General features: G+C 39.8%; 1 protein-coding gene across 9 annotated transcripts in view; it reads right to left on the reverse strand.

Annotated features, from left to right (window-relative positions):
* Positions 1-18640, reverse strand: part of stau2 (staufen double-stranded RNA binding protein 2) — a 340608-nt gene that overhangs the window by 139126 nt on the left and 182842 nt on the right. For all 9 annotated transcript variants that reach the window (XR_013498337.1, XR_013498339.1, XR_013498338.1 and 6 more), the window contains 2 exons: positions 14830-15042; positions 13197-13334 (listed from right to left, as the gene is read on the reverse strand). Coding sequence is in view for 6 of the 9 variants with exons in the window: in XM_078216313.1 (XP_078072439.1) it covers positions 13197-13334; positions 14830-15042 (351 nt within the window). In the remaining 3 variants the exon portion in view is untranslated. The remainder of the gene's footprint in view (positions 1-13196; positions 13335-14829; positions 15043-18640) is intronic.

Raw genomic sequence — 18640 nt, forward strand, 5'->3', positions numbered from 1 at the left:
GGAGAAGCATTGGAAGAAGATGGGTCATTCAGCTAGTTGCATTTGCCTGATTCTATTCTTATCTAGTAGTAAGAGATCCAAAAATAATAGCTTCTATTCCTATTACCTTGAGTTCCCAGAGGATCAATTCTTGCCCCCATCCTTTTTCCGATCAACAGTCTGACCATCAATAACATCATATGGAACAATGTCAGGTTCCACGTACACACTGACAACAACCAATTCTACCTCCCCATCACCAATCTCATCCTCTCCATTGTCTATATTTTGTCAGACTGGCTATCCAACAGCTAATGCAGGATGATCTGAAATTTCCCCCGATTAAATATTAGAAACATCATCACGCAAACCAGCCTCCCATCCATTGATTCTGTTTACACTTCCCGCTGCCTCCGAAAAGCAGCCAGCATAATCAAGGACCCCACGTACTCCAGACATACTTTCTTCCATTTTCTTCCGTCAGGAAAAAGATACAAAAGTCTGAGGTCACATACCAACTGACTCAAGAACAGCTTCTTCCCTGTTGCCACCAGACTTTTGAATTGACCTACCTTATATCAAGTTGATCTTTCTCTACATCTTAGCTATGACTGTAACACTACATTCTGTACTCTCTCCTTTCCTTCTCTATGAAAGGTATGCGTTGTCTGTATAGCGTGCAAGAAACAATACTTTTCACTGTATACTAATACATGTCACTATAATAAATCAAATTTAAAAACACTGTCTTCAGTCCCTACTACAAACTACATTGCCTAGCTACCTCACTATGCCTCTCCCCAGAAAGTATCTGAGGCTGAACCAGACTGTTCACAAAGTTGGATTTGCATTTGACCTCGAGATGAGCTTCAGTCGGTTCTCAGATGTATCCTTCTATCAGTGCAGTTTAGGTGTGAGACTTGGTTAGTTAATAGATATAGACATGCTCTGGTATCTGCTTAACACTTGTTTATTACAACTACATCTAAACAGGTTACAAAGTAGGCATATTGCTGCTAGGCATGACTCCAATTCTCCCTTTCTCTCTCTCTCGCTTGGGTCTGATACATGACTAACTGATGTTAGTGGTACGTTATCATCTATATCATATATTAGCGTATCCCATCTGCTAACCCTTTATACCAAATGTCCACAGGATTAAGCCATCACCAAGACTGCCAACGCTCCCTCTGTAACATTGTCTGACTCTGCTGCTGCTCAGCTCACCTGTTTGTTGCTGAAAGCCTTACCCACATCCTTGTTACCTCTAAACCTGACTATTCCAACACGTTCTTGGCTTGGCTCTCATCTTTCACACTCCATAAAGAACGTAATTCAAAATTCTTCTGCTGTATCCGAATTCACACCAAGTCCTGTGCACACGTCTTGCTGCCCTACATTGAATCCCAGTCCAGCAATGTCCCAATTTTAAAGCTCTCATCCTTGTTTTCAATTCTCTCCATAGCCTCACCCCTCCTTATCTCTGTAACCTCATTCACCCCTACAATCTTTGGAAATCTTGGTGCCAAATCAATGTTAGTCTCCTGTACGTCCCTAATTTTAATTGTTCCACCACTTGTGACTGTCCCTTCACTTGACTGTGTTCACTCCCTCAACCTCTCTGTTATACATTTAAGTAGTTGCATGGTTGTTTTAAGAGCAGGTCACATGATTTGATAGTGACATCATTGGGGTGTTTCAGAGACTCCTGCTTTTAGTTTCAATTTGTTCTCTGTGCAGAGAACATCTTTTTCAATAACGTGTGTTACTTTGAATCTACATGTGAAACCACATCTTTTCTTTTTGTTTAAAACCCACAAGCCCTAACATGCTTATGGCATTACACTCTCCACCTCTTTTTTTTTTGTTTTAGGACAATCCTTAAAATGCTCCTGCTAGGGGTAATTCCACTTATGATTTCAACTCCTTTATTGGATAATCTGTAATTCCCAGGTCAAATCTTATTCCAGCTAGACTTCAGTCACAATGTTGGATATTGGTTGAGGAAATGGCAATAAAATAGATGTATTGACATCCTTAGAGAAAGAGAGAGCATTCTCTGCAATCATTCCACCAACCTCCTCCCTTGGGGAGGCAGCAGTGGTCCTGCTGGAGAGTGGCTGCACTGCCAACACCTCAGGATTATTGCTGTGCTTCTAGTATTGCCCTGGAAGTACATTTCTACCGTGCTGTGTTCTCCACTATTACTATCTCCACTTTCTGCTCCTGCTTACTTAATTCACCTGATTCTGGCTCATCTATCTGATTCATATAGCTATTCTGTGCCATGCATGAAACACGTGCATTGTGTGACAGTGAGTCTTCAGGAGGGACGAACTCCTCTGAGAAGTCATCTTTTCCTGAGAGCAAGAGCTTTTACTATTCATGTGAAGTTACCAGAGGAAATAAGGATGAAAATTTAGCAGTGTTAGTAAGAAAATGGAAATAAGCACTTAACCATATTAGTTAATGTGCTGAAATGTGCTGAAGGTGCAGTTGCTTGTGTGTTTTTGCATTGAAATTAGACACCCTGCCATGTGGGTCCATCAACGCCTCCCCAACACCATCTCATCACCAATGCAGAGTGTGCTAGAGGCATTGTTTATCTCAAGGGCCCATTCCTCCACCAGGGTAACTTCCTTGAAATCTGAGGGTCGTCTGTTGGTCCTAGCTGCCTCTTTTGAATTCTGCGCTCTTTCCTGCACGAATGGTGCTTTAGCAGAATGAGCAACTAGAGATCACCTGGATGTAGTGCAGGAAGTGAAAAGGAGAAGTAAACATTTTATAATAGAAGTGAAGATGTTATGTAGCTATGGAAAGTGGCATCAGTGAGAACTAAAGATGTTTGATGAAGATAGGTGATCATGCAGCTGCATCATGAGATGAGGCTGGGATTACTGGTTGGAATTGAAAGGTGAAAGCAAGAGTTCAGCACGTGTAAGGATTGGGGATGAGATATGATGCAGTGCAGCAAAAGGATTGGCACTGTGGATGCTATAGAAGGGACAAGAGGGAGTGGAAGGAGCTGCATCACAGCAGACGGATAAAGAAGGAAGTGTGCTGCATTTCCCTAACCAAATCAAGTTACTGAAACACTTTGGCATGTGACTCCTGCTGTTGACTTCCTCAGCCATCCCTCCTGTCCCTTAGCACACCCAGCAGGACTGCCAGGAAGGCATCGGAGAATCTAGTGATCACCTTGTTGAGGTGGATTGAGGCTTTAAGTAATGGTTGGGAAATTGTGCCATGCAGCTGATTATGATGAAAAACCTGGAAATATTATTTGGATATTAAATGGGACAGGCTTGCATGTCACAAAATGTTGCAAGCTCATCGACTACTATCCTCACATGCTCCATTCCCATCTTCAAGTAAAAATTAGAGCTCAAGTATCCATAAAGAGTCAGAAAGACAGAGGTAGCAAAAGTTGTGCATCACAGTCCATTTTTTCAGCATTGATTTAAAGATTAGGCTTCTTCATCATTGGCCCTTTATGTGATACAGTTCAGCAAAAGGATTTGATTTAAAAAGCCAAAGCCTTGTCAGATCCACATAGTGGAAGTGACATTCTAATTTACAATCATGAACAGATAGATTAAAAAAAGGAAATTACAATTTGTTTTCCTAAATGGGGGTAGGAAATTGCCTTGATCTGGAAACAGAAGTGTGTCCCAAAAGCTGCTTCGTTAAAATGAAAAATTAAATAGGGTTGATTAATTGATAATGGTGGTGTGTTACAAATCATTCAGGGAGTTTGATATGCATGATGCAGTCTGGCGCAATGGACAGTAATGGTAGAAGCTCCAACTTTCTTTCCTTCACATGGCTGACCAGGCATCTCTCCAGCTCTTACCACTTGCCATTGTTGTGTGTTATTTTCAAGTTGATAATCAACTTACTTGACAGCGTTATGAATGCACCTTCCTTGGTCATCAAGGCCTGGGGTGGGACTCCAATCTGCAGCTTCTGACTCAGAGATAGGGATGCTATGCACTGCAACTCAAGACCTCCTCATTTGCATAGGACCAGGAGCTTAATAACCCATCAAGTTGAAATCAGTCACCAGAAATAGTTTCTCATGGCAGAAATAAGATTACATGTGCAAAGGAATCTAAAACAAGGGCACATTAACTTGTTTGGGATCAATGGTTATTTGTCAGGAATCAGTTTCTAGATGGTTTCAGATACCAATGGGTCTCTCCTTATGCAGACTGATGGCAAAAAGTATCAAAACTAAATTCCAGAAAGAAGCTAGATTTCAGCAGTAGTTCAAAAATAACTTGTAGATATCTGAGAATATGAGGTACACCACAAAAACATTTGGTTCAACACATTCAATAGATCTTTTCTACTTAAGGTCATAGACATGGGGTGGGATTTTCTGACTCTTCACACCAACGGGTTTCTCCTGTCCCACTACAGTAAACAGAGATTTGGCTGAGTGCTCTCCGGCAGCAGCGGTGGGGTGTGTACAGCCAGAGAATTCTGGCCATTATTAATAGATGCTCATGTGTGCCCACTACCATCTACAAATCTTCCCATCTTAACAGCCAGCCCATTGTCAGAAATCTTTTGAATCCAGATCTAACTTGACAATTGAGAAAGATAATCTCTCCCATAAGATGGTGAGACCAAGCGAATACTACACTGTGATAGGACATTCAAAATTCATGGTTTATGAGGATCATAAAATCTCACTGACATTGGTGATGTTTCTGAGTATGTGAATTTCCTTTGTAAATTGCAAGCTTGGATCACTGTCTGTGCAGAATCTTCACGTTCTCCCCATGTCTGCATGGGTTTCCTACCAGTTCTCCGGTTACCTCCCACAGTCCGAAAGACATGCTGGTTAGGTACATTGGCCATGCTAAATTCTCCCTCAGTGCTCCTGAACAGGTGTCGGTCAGACTGTGGTGACTATGGAATGTTCACAGTAACTTCATTGCAGTGTAATGTAAGCCTACGTGTAACAATAATAATAAATAAACTTTAAACTTTACATTTCTTCTCTTCCAGCAATCTGAGTCTTTAAGGTGGTTACAGTTTAGCAAATCCTCTTAACCACTCCACACCAACAAAGTTGATCACTGCTGTGAGATCAAATTAGGATGGCTCATCTATTTAAAGGAATAATGTGGCAAATCATTCTGGAGAATAATTAATGGGTATACCTGACCCCAATAGAAGGTTAGAATGGAATTTTTGGTCTTCTCCTTTACTTCACATAGCATTTGATTGGTTGCTGCTGAAGCAGAGGCCTGAAATGGTAATCTCCATCCAGTCAAAGGGAAAATACCACTAAAACTACACATATCTCACACAAGGTCAGCACTTGGTTTTAAAACTGTTACCTAGCTAAGAATAGGATGTACTTGAAACACTCCTAAAATTCTTTATGCTTACCTTCATAATATTCTACAAATTATTGCCCAGACACAGATATGATATTGGAATTTAGAAGAATGAGAAGAGAGCTTTTTGAAACATATAAGATTCTGAGTGGGCTTGACAGGGATGCTGAGAGGATGCTTCCTCTCATGAGGAATCCAGAGCTAGGGACATAGTTTCAGAATAAGGGGTTGTCCAACTAAGATGGAGGAAAAATTTCTTCTCTCAGAGGGTGATGCAACTCTCTACCCCAGAGAGTTGCGGAGACTGAGTCATTGAAATAGATTCAAGACTGAGATTGTGAGACTTTTAAACTATAGGGAATCAAGAAATATAGGGAACAGGCAGGAAAGTGGAGTGGCGGCTAAGATCAGATCAGCCCTGATCTTACTGAATGGCAGACGTGGCTTGTATGGTCTCCTCCTGCTTCTATTTCTTATGTTCCGATTACACTCTATGCTGTAAATTTTACACATTTCTGTAGGGTAAACAAAAATTAATATTTGTACTGGAGCTGGGAATTTAACGATGTAAAAGTTTCCAATAAAACAAAGATTAGCTGAATCTGATTTCAATGGCTCTTGCACCTGCTATGTAACGCCATATTTTTTATTTGCTTACATAATGTGAGTTCACAGACAATGTCAGCATTTATTGCTCTTCCTTAATTGTCCTTGAGGAGTTGTTGTTAACCCCCTCTTGAAACCTTGTAGTCTGTTGTGGTGAAGATGCTCCCACAGTACAATAGGGAGGCTGTTACAGGATTTTGACACAGCAGCAATGAAGGAACGTTGCTTTATTTCTGCAACTGGATAGTACATCACTTAGAGGGAACTTGGAAATGACAATAATCCCATGAGCCTACTGCCCTTGAGTGGTAGAGGCCATCCATGGGTTTGGGAGGTGGCACCAAAGAAGCCTTGGCAACTGCAGTGAGTCTTGTAGATGATACACACTACAAACACAGTTTGATGGTGGTAGAAAGAGTGAATATTTAAGATGGTGGATAGAGTGCTGGTCAAATTGGCTGTTTTGTCCTGGATAGTGTCTAGCTTCTTGAGTTTTGCTGGAGCTGTAGTCATCCAGGCAAGTATTTGGCAATGAATTCAAAGCTTGCCCATTTGTATAGCACATGAGTGTCTCATAAACTTGGGGATTCCTAAATTTATAATTTTGAAAGGATAGTATAGTATAGTGTACCATAAAGAATGAACTACAGATTGTATTCTCTTAATTAGCAGCATCAATGCCTTTGTTACACTCAGACTTGACTTTTGAGTGTTCGCCTGTTCGGCAGGTTAAAGGGTTGCAGCAGCAGAGTGTCATCGTCTTTTCTATTTTCCACCACCACACTGCAACCTGAGAAAAACTAGGCATCGGAAGTAAAAGTGAACATGGATGTAAGCGAGCGTAAAAGGGTCCCCATGGATTTATGTGCAGATTGTTCCTGAGAGGTGCTGATGCATGCAGAGAGGAAAGGAAGGAATTGGTGTGATTCATGCAAAAAGACACCCTCATTAAAACAATCATTAGCCAGGCAAGGAAGTTGATCGGGTAACTGATCTTGGCAACACCTGAGTATTTGGTTGCAATGTGGTAGCAAAATAGATAGTTGCTTAGCAGATTCTCAAGCCTCTTCTGTCCTAAGCATACAAGTAACAAAGTATCAGAATCTATTAATCTTTTACAACTTATTTCTCTTAAGCTATTGTGATTTTATAATCTTCTAAATGTTTACCTAACATAGCGATATAACAGCATAGTACTTATGTATGTTGCAACTTAGATGTAGAACTATTGTGGCATATTAATCTCAATATTGTTTCCAAGCGTTACAGACCGTGAAGCATTGCCACACAGATGTGAGACGGCCACATTACCTCACCAATAACCAAGTGCACTTTGTGAAATGTTGCAATATTATAAATTAGGGATGTGGTGTCACGTTGCTACAGTTACTTAACAGGGAAGATAATGAAAGTGCTAAGCATATTAACTAATGTACTAGATACTTGTTTGATAAGTCTTCAAGCAGCCAGTGGGCTAACACTGCAGCTGGTCCCGAAGGTAGCATACAAAATGAATACACCATCAAATATAACAGTTAAAGGAAAGATGAACTGCCCAGTATCCCCTAGCGCAGCTTGGCAACTGCATCCACATTGCCTAGAGCATCAAAGGCAACTTCTTCATTGGCTAGGCAATATGCCAGGGTCCACAGATAACATTGATGACATATGGGGACAGTCCAGTTCTGGTGCCTGAGCTCCTTGGTATGCTTTTTTGGATGTTTTTCATTGTGAAACATGAAAACCCCATGCTTACCGAAAAATTACTGTTCTACCTTGTAAGAGATCTTTCCACCACATGCAATTTTGCTGTCGGCTTTTAACTCCCACTTTCAATGCGAGACTTAATGTTCGGTGGGATTTTCACTTAAAAAGAAAATAGAAATTGGAGGACTGCCTGCATCTTGGTGTCCTCATTAGCACACAAAGTGCAATTAGTGAATGAACATAAACAGGAAACTAGAAGGGAAAATGCCATCGTGTGGTTTATGAGCAGGAACTCAGCAAGGTCAGTACACTACAGTTTTCTGGTCCCTGCTCGTCAATTTAGCGTGGGTGTCATTCCCTCTGATCTGAAAAGCCATTCACTATTATGTAAGGAAAAAGTAAATTCAAAAACAGCTATCTTTAGCATAGTATTATTTCATTATCAGATAAGTCATGAATTATAATTTATAGTCATAACTTCCCCTGCTCTAATCATCTGATAGGCTGAAGGATTATAGAATTAGTAATTATTGGGAATTACTGTTCTGAGGCCGTCCTTCTTATCAGAGGACTCTGTTCAAAGATGTGTAGATTAAGGTGTATTATGGGGATACGGTCGTAATCCAGGCTTTTGGTACTATGGATCTACATCCCTCTGCAGTATTGTTTGATTTGATTTATTATTGTCACATGTATTAGTATACAGTGAAAAGTATTGTTTCTTGCACACAATACAGTCAAAGCATACCGCACGTAGGGAAGGAAAGGAGTGCAGAATGTAGTGTTACAGTCATAGCTAGGGTGTTGAGAAAGATCAACTTAATATGAGGTAGGTCCATTCAAAAGTCTGATGGCAGCAGGGAAGAAGCTGTTCTTGAGTTTGTTGGTAAGTAACCTCAGACTCGTGTTAAAAATCACTTACAATATTATGTGCCAACATTTATCATTGGGACACACCATTCGTTTTATCTGCCGAATTCAAAAGCATCCATTAACTTTCTTTGCTTTATATTGTTCATGCATCTTTCAATCCATTCCACTGCTTCATCTTTAATACCATGAACCTTATTGTTTCCAAGTTAATGAAGCACTTATTGAGCAATGTTTGATAAACCAGATCTGCTATATCCATTGCATTTTCATTCTCTATGTTATTTTTTAAAAATTTGTTCATGGGTGCAGATGTCACTGGCAATACCAGCCCATTTCTAATTGCCCTTGAGAAGGTGGTGTTGAGCCACCTTCCTGAACTGCAGTCCATGTGGTGTAGGTACTCCTACAGAGCTGTTACAGTTTGAGCTCCAGGACTTTGGTTCACCATCAAAAAACGAACACCAGAATGGTTCCAAGTCTGGATGGTGTGTGGCTTGGAGGGGCATTTGCAGTTGATGGTGGAGTGAATATTTAAGGTGGCGGATGGGGTGCTGGGTAAGCAGGCTGCTTTATCCTGGAGTGTCAAGTTTCTTGAGTGTTGTTGAAGTTGCATTCATCCAAGAAGGGGAGAGTATTCCATCACACACCTGATTTGTGCCTCATAAATTCTGGACAGCCTTTGGGTTGTCAGGTGGTGAGTTACTCTCCACAGAAAGTGATAAATTTGGGTCAGCAACAGCTGTGCGACACATAAATAAGGGTAATTATACAGGGATGAGGGCAGAGTTGGCTGAAACGGACTAGGAAAGGGGTTTAGCAGGAAGGACAGTTGATCAACAATGGCAGACATTTCTAAAAATAGTTAATGACTAGCAACAAAGATATATCCCAATGAGGAAGAAGAATTCCAGGGAGAACTAAATCAACCAGGGTTAACCACAGATGTGAAGGATAGTGTTAAACTGAAAGAAAAAAACATATAATGTGGCAAATATTAATGGTAAGCCAGAGGTTTGGGAAAGTTTTAAAAACCAACAAAAGATTACCAAAAAAAAAATAAAGCAGGAGAAAATAAACTATGAGGGTAAACGAGCAAGAAATATAAAAATGGACAGGAAGACCATCTTTAAATATATAAAAGGGAAGAGAGAGGCATCCCTTCTTGGATGAATGCAGTTTCAACAACACTCAAGAAATTTGACACTGTCCAATGTCAAGTAAACTTAGGTGGTCCCTTAGAGAATGAGATAGGGGAAATAATAATGGGGAATCAGGGAATGGCAGAGGAGTTGAACAAATACTTTGCATCAGTCTTCACAGTGGAAGACACTAACAACATTCCAAAAGTACTAAATCAAGGGGCAAAGGGGGAGGTAATAAATACAATAACAATCAGTGGAGAAAAGGTACTAGGGAAACTAATGGGGCTAAAGGCTGACAAGTCTCTGGACCTGATGGGTTGCATCATTGGATATTAAAGAAAGTAGCTACAGAGATAGTGGATGCACTGGTGGCAATCTTCGAAGAATCCTCACATTCTGAAAAAGTCCCAGAGGATTGGAAAACTGCCAATGTAACACCTTTAGTCAAAAAAAGGAGGGGGGCAAGAATCAAATAACTATAGTCCAGTTAGCTTAACTTCTGTCACTGGGAAAATGTTAGAATCCATTATAAAGAGTGTAATAGCAGAGCATTTAGAAATGCATAATATAATCAAGCAGAGTCTGCATAGCTTCGTAAAGGGGAACTCATACCTTACAAATTTATTAGAATTCTTTGAGGTGGGAATGAGCAGGATTAAAGGGAACCAGTAGATGTAATATACTTGGATTTCCAAAAAGTGATACAATAACTACCGCATAAAAGGCTACTTAATAAGAGCACATGGTGTTAGGGGTATTATATTAGCAAGGATAGAAGATTGGTTAACTGATAGAAGACAGAGAGTTGGAATAAGAGGTGCATTTTCTAGCATAAGAGATGTAACTAGAAGAATGTCACAGGGATCACAATTATTTACAATATATATTAATGACTTGATGACGGAAATTAATGTATTATTTCCAAGTTTGCAGATGACACAAAAATAGGTGTGAAGGCAAGGGGTGAGAATGACACAGAGTCCACAGAGTGACACAGGCAAATTAGGTGAACGGGCAAAAACTTGGAAGATGGAATATGATGCAGGAAAGTGTGAAGTTATGCACTTTAGTAGGAAGAGTAAAGGAGTTGAGTATTCTTTAAATGGAGAAAGACTGCAGGAAACTACAGCACAGAGGGATTTGGGGGTCCTTGTGCATAAATTACAAAATGCTAGTGTGCAAGTTCATCAGGTAATTGGGAAGGCAAATGGAATGTTGGCCTTTAATTCAAAGGGAATGGAATATAAAAGTAGGGAAGTTTTGCTAAAACCTGCAAGGCACTAGTTCGATCACACCTGGAATACTATGAGCAGTTTTGGTCCCGTTTTCTAAGGAAATATATACTGGCATTAGAGACAGTCCTGGGAAGGTTCACTCAATTGACTCTGGGTATGGAGGGATTTTCTTATGAGGTGAGGTTAAGTAGGTTGGGCCTGTACTCATGGGAGTTTAGAAGAATGAGAGGTGACCTTATTAGAATCATAGAAATAGAATCATAGCAACACTACAGTGCAGAAGGAGGCCATTCGGCCCATCGAGTCTGCACCGACCACAATCCCACCCAGGCCCTACCCCCACATATTTACCCGCTAATCCCTCTAACCTACGGATTTTAGGATTCTAAGGGGCAATTTTTAACCTGGCCAATCAACCTGACCCGCACATCTTTGGACTGTGGGAGGAAACCGGAGCACCCAGAGGAAACCCACGCAGACACGAGGAGAACGTGCAAACTCCACACAGACAGTGACCCGAGCCGGGAATCGAACCCGGGACCCTGGAGCTGTGAAGCAGCAGTGCTAACCACTGCGCTATCGTGCCGCCCTGAGGCATATTGAAACTGAGGTATTATTGAAACATATTGGATTCTCAGGGGGCTTGACAGGGTAGATGCTGAGGATATTTCCACTTGTCGGAGAGTCCAGAACCAGAGGGCATAATCACAGAATAAGGCGTTACCCATTTATAACAGAGATGAGGAATTTCTTCATTCAGAGGATAGTGAATCTGTGGAATGCTTTACCACGGGGGGTTGTAGAGGCTGGGTCACTAATTATGTTCAAGGCTGAGATAGACAGATTTTTAATCAGTAAGGGATTCAAGGATTATGGGAATAAAGTGGGAGAGTGGAATTGAGGATTATATCAGATCAACCATGATCTCACTGAATGGGGGAGCAGTCTTGATGGGCCAAATGGCCTATGTCTTATGGTTTTATGTGTTTGGAATCTTATAGGTCTTCAAAAGGGTAGCTGTGTAGGGGTGGCACAGCGTTTTCCATCATTCTTTTGTCTTTTCCATAGGACTTCATGATGAGAGTTTACATGAAGGTGCATGTAGGCTTCACCACGTCTGAATGGGAGAAATTAGATCACTTGATATGTTCTTATCAATCTTTCATGTATTAGTATGTAAAACCTGAAAGGACTCTTTAAAACAGTCCATGTTTTCACAATACTGGGTCAAAATCCTGAAACTCCCTCTGTAACAGCATTCTGGGTGTACCCATGCCTCAGGGACTGCAACAGTTCAAGAAGACAGCTCACCACCACCTTCTCAAGGGCAACTAGGGATGGACAATAAATACTGGTCTTGTCAGCGACGCCCTCATCGCATAAATGAATAAAAAAGCACTGTGTTTAAATATTGTGGCTGTTGAATATATTTTTAGCGGAGGACATGCCCATGTCTACATCAATGCTGATGAATTGGAGATGGTTGAGAGCTTCAATTTCTAGGTGTCCAGATCACCAACAATCTGTCCTGGTCCTTCCACACTGACACTATCATTAAGAAAGCCCACCAATATCTCTACTTTCTCAGAAGGCTAAGGAAATTCGGCTTGTCTACTACCAATTTTTCTGACAATTTCCACCACCAATGTCTCACCAATTTTTACAGATGCACCATAGAAAGCATCCTTTCCGGATGTATCACAGTTTGGTATGGCTCCTCCTCTGACCAAGACTGCAAGAAACTACAAAGGATTGTGAACGTAGCCCAGTCCATCACGCAAACCAGTCTTCCATCTACACTTCCCGCTGTCTTGAGAGCAAACAGCCAGCATAATCAAGGACCCTATGCACCCCGGACATACTCTCTTCCACCTTCTCCGGTCAGGAAAAAACATACAAAAGTCTGAAAACACATACCAAAACACTGAAGAACAGCTTCTTCACTGCTGCCATCAGACTTTTGAATGGTCCTATCACATATTAAGCTGATCATTCTCTTCATCCTATCTGTAACTGAAACACTATATTCTGCAACATATCCTTTCCCTCTCCCGTATGTTTTTAAAGTAAAGTTAAAGTTTATTTATTAGTCACAAGTAAGGCTTACATTAACACTGCAATGAAGTTACTGTGAAACTATGTACTCTATGAATGGTATGTTTTGTCTGTAGAGCGCACAAGAAACAATACTTTTCACTGTATCCCCATACATGTCACAATAATAAATCAAATTAAAAATCAAAGCATATCAATCATGTTAATTCTATAAACCAAGAAACATGTGCACTGATATTTCTACATACCTGCATTACAAACTCCCTGCGACGTGGCAGACCTTTTTCAGATAACAGAAGATATTCTGGTTCTTTCTCCTTCTTCGCCTGTTGTATCTGGGCCAATCGACTTATGGGGTTCATACCCTGTCCATATTCTGGACCCGTCTGTAATAGAAACACTTCATAAGTGGAAGATAGACAATTAAATGTGCATGCATTGGTAGAGAAAAGAATTATATACATGCATTGGTAGAGAAAAGAATTATATGCATTATTCATTTCAGGAGTGACTTGGGCAAATCTCCTAATACTTATTACTGAAAGCTGTCCATAACTGTGTCAGAAAACTAAATGGTCCTTGTTTGATTTCTGGTCTGTATTGGGCTAGCTAATTTCAGACAGGCTTCCAGAATGGCTGATAACATTTACCCCACAATTGATGGATTACTGAGAAAAAGATGGTTTAGTCTTGTTGTTAATAGTTACTATTTATTCTTGCTCAGTATCCCAAGATCCCAACTTCATCTTAAAAAGACACAGCTCTGGGCAGGAAAATATTAAGTTCTAGATCAAATTTTTCAGAGTAATGGTTTGCATTTAAAAGATCGGTCAGGTAGAGTTAATGTATATTCCTAAGAGGGGGAAAGGTAGGACAGCCAAAGCCAGAGCGCCCTGGATGACTAAAGAGATAGAGTAAGATGACGTAGAAAAAGCATGTATATGACAGATGTCAGATTGGTAATATATGCGAGAATCTGGCTGAATATAAAAAGCTCAGAGGAAAATGAAAAAAATAAGAGAAACAGCAATAGTTATGAGAAGAGACTGACAAGTTACATAAAAGGAAATCCAAAAGTCTTCAATAGGCATATAAATAGTGAAAAAATCATCAGAAGAATGGTTAGGCCAATTATGGACCAAAAAGAAGATCTACACATGGAAACAGTGGGCATGACTGAAATACTAAACCAGTACATTGCATCTGTCTTTGCCAAGAAAGGAGATGCTGCCAATATCATAAGAGGAATTTGATGAGACATTGGATTGGTTAAAAATTGTTAGACGGGTATTAGAAAGGTTGGTGATACTTAAAAGATGTTAAGTAAACACGATTGGATTGGATACTGAGGGAAATAAGGGTGTTAATTCTAGAGGTACTGACCATAATTTTCCAATCCTTCTTAAGAATTGGAACAAATGTTGCACCCTTGTTTAAAAAAGTCTGCTTGTTGTAATTCCTATAAATGTAATTCTATATAATCTGTAGTTAAGTAGGAAAACTTACTGCAATTTGAGAAGGAGAACTGACTGGAACAGCAGCATTTCTCTGTTGTAAAGGAGCTGACAGGCACAAAACTGAGAGACTACAATACCACCACAAGTGGGAGAGCGTAATTATAGCATCATATGTTTGCATAGGCAGTTTAAGTTTACATTGTAAGTGTGGACAGATAAATTTAGAATAGAAAAAAAACTGATAGGAAGATCACACTGACCATCAATGCTTTCCTTCAATACTATAATATTAATTTCAGACCCTGAACCCCACAGAAAAACACGTAGAAAGAAACAAAGGTAAGTTCACTTAAATGAAACGAAATGTGTCCCTCTAATTCAACAAATTCATAATTTGCTGCGGTAGTATAAATTAAACACTTACCTTCAATATAGATTTGGGTCGCTTTTTATAATGAGTTTTAGGTTTTTCTATCACTGGGAGAGGAGGAAGTTTCTTCAGCTCTTGGAGGACAGTTATTGCTGCTCGTTTTTTAGAAAGCTTTTTACTGTTTCCTTCTCCTTCTGCGGTAAACTCTCCAACTGCAACACGGGTGACAAAGCTCTTCATGTGAGGAGGACCACTTTCTCTAGTTACCTGCCACAAAAGGAAAAAGAAAAATCAAATTACAAGACAAATGTAATCAGAAAATAATGTTATATTTTCTCAGCAATTTTCTCTTCTATTCCCTATCCAAGAGTGCTTGAAACAGTTGCCATTATTACTTCCACCACTGAAGGTGGGAAGGGGCAACGTCTTTGCCCCTGTTTATTAAGTCTGTTTGTACACAGTGTATCTCAAAAACTAATGGATAGATTTCAATGAAACTTGGTACACAAATAGGGTACGGCCAAAGGAAGAACTGCTTAGTTTTGGTGAAGATGCAGATATGGCTCCTGAATCTTTTAAAGGATTCATTAACATTGAGATATGGGGGCAAACTGACTTTTTTTAACAATGTTTTGAGTTATTTTACTCTGAATGTTGTTGATCATTTCACAATGTTGTGGACTGTCTCAGCTACTGTGGCAGAATGTGCTACAGTTGTCAAAATATGAGCAGAGCTTTCAGAGCAGTTGTTGGATGTGGATTGATTTGAAGTCTCCTCAGTGAGCTGGAAGCTCTTAATAAAAAGATTTCTTTATTCAGCTTTGTAGTTAGAGCATCAACTGGGAAAAGCCTCAAAGAAGTGTTGTACAACTGTAATAACATTGAGTTAACATAGTGTTTTGGAGGCATGCGCTCTACTGAGTGCTGTCTTCATTTGTTTCTGTACATAATGTATGCTGGCTGGCTATACAATTGTGGTCAGTGCCAACCTACTTATTTTGATCACCTTACTCCGTGCATGGCAATTATAAATTCATGGAAGGTAAATGTCAAGCCTTCCTGACCTAACGAAGTGGCTGCAGAGAAGCTTTCTCGAAATGCCTGTCTGCGCAGTCTTTGACTATCCTAAGAAATACCGCCTTGGAAAATTGGTGGAGTCCAGAAAAGCCAATTCACCATCGTTGTATTTTTAAGAATTATATCCCCTCTCCACCGGATTCCAAAACTGGAACTTCTGATGATCAGAAACAGCAAAGGGTAGTTTATGATACTAATTGAGGAGCCAGGATGGAGGTTCCAGTCCTATACCTTTCCTGGCACAAGTCCCAGACTGAACTATCGTCTGGGCCAAAAAAAGATTACGTCCACTGGAAGGAATAATCTAATCTCTATTCCATCAGTTCCTTCTTTTCTATGTCTGCTGCTACAAAGCATGAGAGAATACTTCACTCATAAAAGACACTACTGAGCTCACAAATGTGACTACAGCATTGTTTACAGTGTTTAAATTATGACTTCAAAGAGAACAAGGATCTTCGAACTGAAAATATCAGTTTAGTTTATCTTTTTATGTGCCTCAATTAATAGCTTTTATTGGTGCTTTTATCATTTGGAACTGCTTCATTGCAAAGAGGTTAAATTACGTCTGGAAATTGTGGATTTGAAGTAATTGCTGTAAGTGTTTCATTCCACCAATGAAAATGTATTGTCATATAGCTACTATATACATTTCAATGCTATTATTAATTTCCAGCAATTGTTTTGTGCGATTTATTTAAGAAGCTAGTTGTGTTCTTGCATGACAGAATTTAGACACTTTGATGCTGGTATAGTATTCACAACAAATTGGTCGCAAGATGACACCTTCATATAATTAGGGCCAAATGTGTTCTCATGATTCATTTGTATACCAGAGTCATTGACATTTAGAAAAAAAGCGACATAAGGAATGGAATTTGAGACTATCATGGCTCTAAGAAGTAATTATAGTGAAGTAACACAATAATCCATGAGTACCTACTGCTATTCTATTTACACCGTACCTCCCTAACCTTACATCCAGAAAAGATAGTAAACTTGTGAGTTTCTGTTCCAGCAGTAATATGATAAGGTTTCCTTTCAAAATTTATGTCAAAAAAGAATGTTTGATATGATCAAATGCCTGTGATAATGCCAAATACTGTGAGAGGCTTGAAAGCCAAAGGAAGCAGAGGTGCATTTGAAAAAGCAAAATATAAGTTAAAGAAGCAATACAATTCCATTGAAACAGCTTTCCCAGCTTGCTAATAACTAGTTCAAATGCTAGTTTTATAAATTATGTTGTGGTACCAATCAAATATAATAGGTTGCAGGTAACATTATGTAAGTCTCAGATCATAAAGCCTGACACTGAATCTACATTGTTAAAGAGAACAAATTGTTCTTTATATAAATCCTGAAAGCAGCATAAGAATAACACTGGGAAAATGTCACTGAGATGCTGGGAAAAGTTTGAAAAACCGAAGGCAATTGAAAGATTGAAGGACTTAAAGAATTAAGAATGAGAAACCTGGAAAACCAAGAAGAAAAATGGGAGAGGCTGTGGAGACTGAGAGTAAGGGCTGCAGCAATTAAGTACAGTGAGAAAGACCAAGAACTGAGGGAAGACAGAGGCCATAAAAATGAAAAAAGACAGGAGTGAAGATAAGAAATTTGTTTCTGCAGAACTCAAAAATGATTTGTTAAGAGTTAGCAGTTCATAAAAACTATGATTGTGAGGAGAGTGTGCTGTCACTGATTTCTTGGCTTCCTTGTCCAGTATACTGTAGATCTGCACAAATAATATCTCAGTCACAATGTAATTTACGGAATCTCAAGAATAAGCTTTCTCGAGATTATGCTCTCAACAGGGAGAAACACTTCTCCAACATTTCCTACGTTTTCAAAACATTCACAACGCTTCAACAACATTGACTACACTTCAAAAGTACTTAATTAATTGTCAAGAGCTTTGAGATTGGTGGTTGTAAAAAGGATGACATAGATGCAAGTATTTCTTAATTCTGTCTTTCAACAAATATCAATTATGTAGCTAAGGTGGTAAAATTAATCTAAATACAATGAATGGCATTATAATACAGACATTTATTCTGGTCAGTTAAATGAATAAAAACAGGTATGATAGAACATAGAACAGTACAGCACAGAACAGGCCCTTTGGCCCACGATGTTGTGCCGAACTTTATCTGAAACCAAGATCAAGCTATCCCACTCCTTATCATCCTGGTGTGCTCCATGTGCCTATCCAAAAACCGCTTAAATGTTCCTAAAGTGTCTGACTCCACTATCACTACAGGCAGTCCATTCCACACCCCAACCACTCTCTGCGTAAAGAACTTACCTCTGATATCCTTCCTATATCTCCCACCATGAACCCTATAGTTATGCCCCCTTGTAATAGCTCCATCCACCGAGGAAATAGTCTTTGAACGTTCACTCTATCTATCCCCTTCATCACCCTATAAACCTCTATTAAGTCTCCCCTCAGCCTCCTCCGCTCCAGAGAGAACAGCCCTAGCTCCCTCAACCTTTCCTCATAAGACCGACACTCCAAACCAGGCAGCATCCTGGTAAATCTCCTCTGCACTCTTTCCAGCGGTTCCACATCCTTCTTATAGTGAGGTGACCAGAACTGCACACAATATTCCAAATGTGGTCTCACCAAGGTCCTGTACAGTTGCAGCATAACCCCATGGCTCTTAAACTCCAACCCCCTGTTAATAAAAGCTAACACACTATAGGCCTTCTTCACAGCTCTATCCACTTGAGTGGCAACCTTTAGAGATCTGTGGATATGGACCCCAAGATCTCTCTGTTCCTCCACAGT

The sequence above is a fragment of the Mustelus asterias genome, chromosome 7, assembly GCF_964213995.1.
Source record: "Mustelus asterias chromosome 7, sMusAst1.hap1.1, whole genome shotgun sequence".
Taxonomy (NCBI): Eukaryota; Metazoa; Chordata; class Chondrichthyes; order Carcharhiniformes; family Triakidae; genus Mustelus; species Mustelus asterias.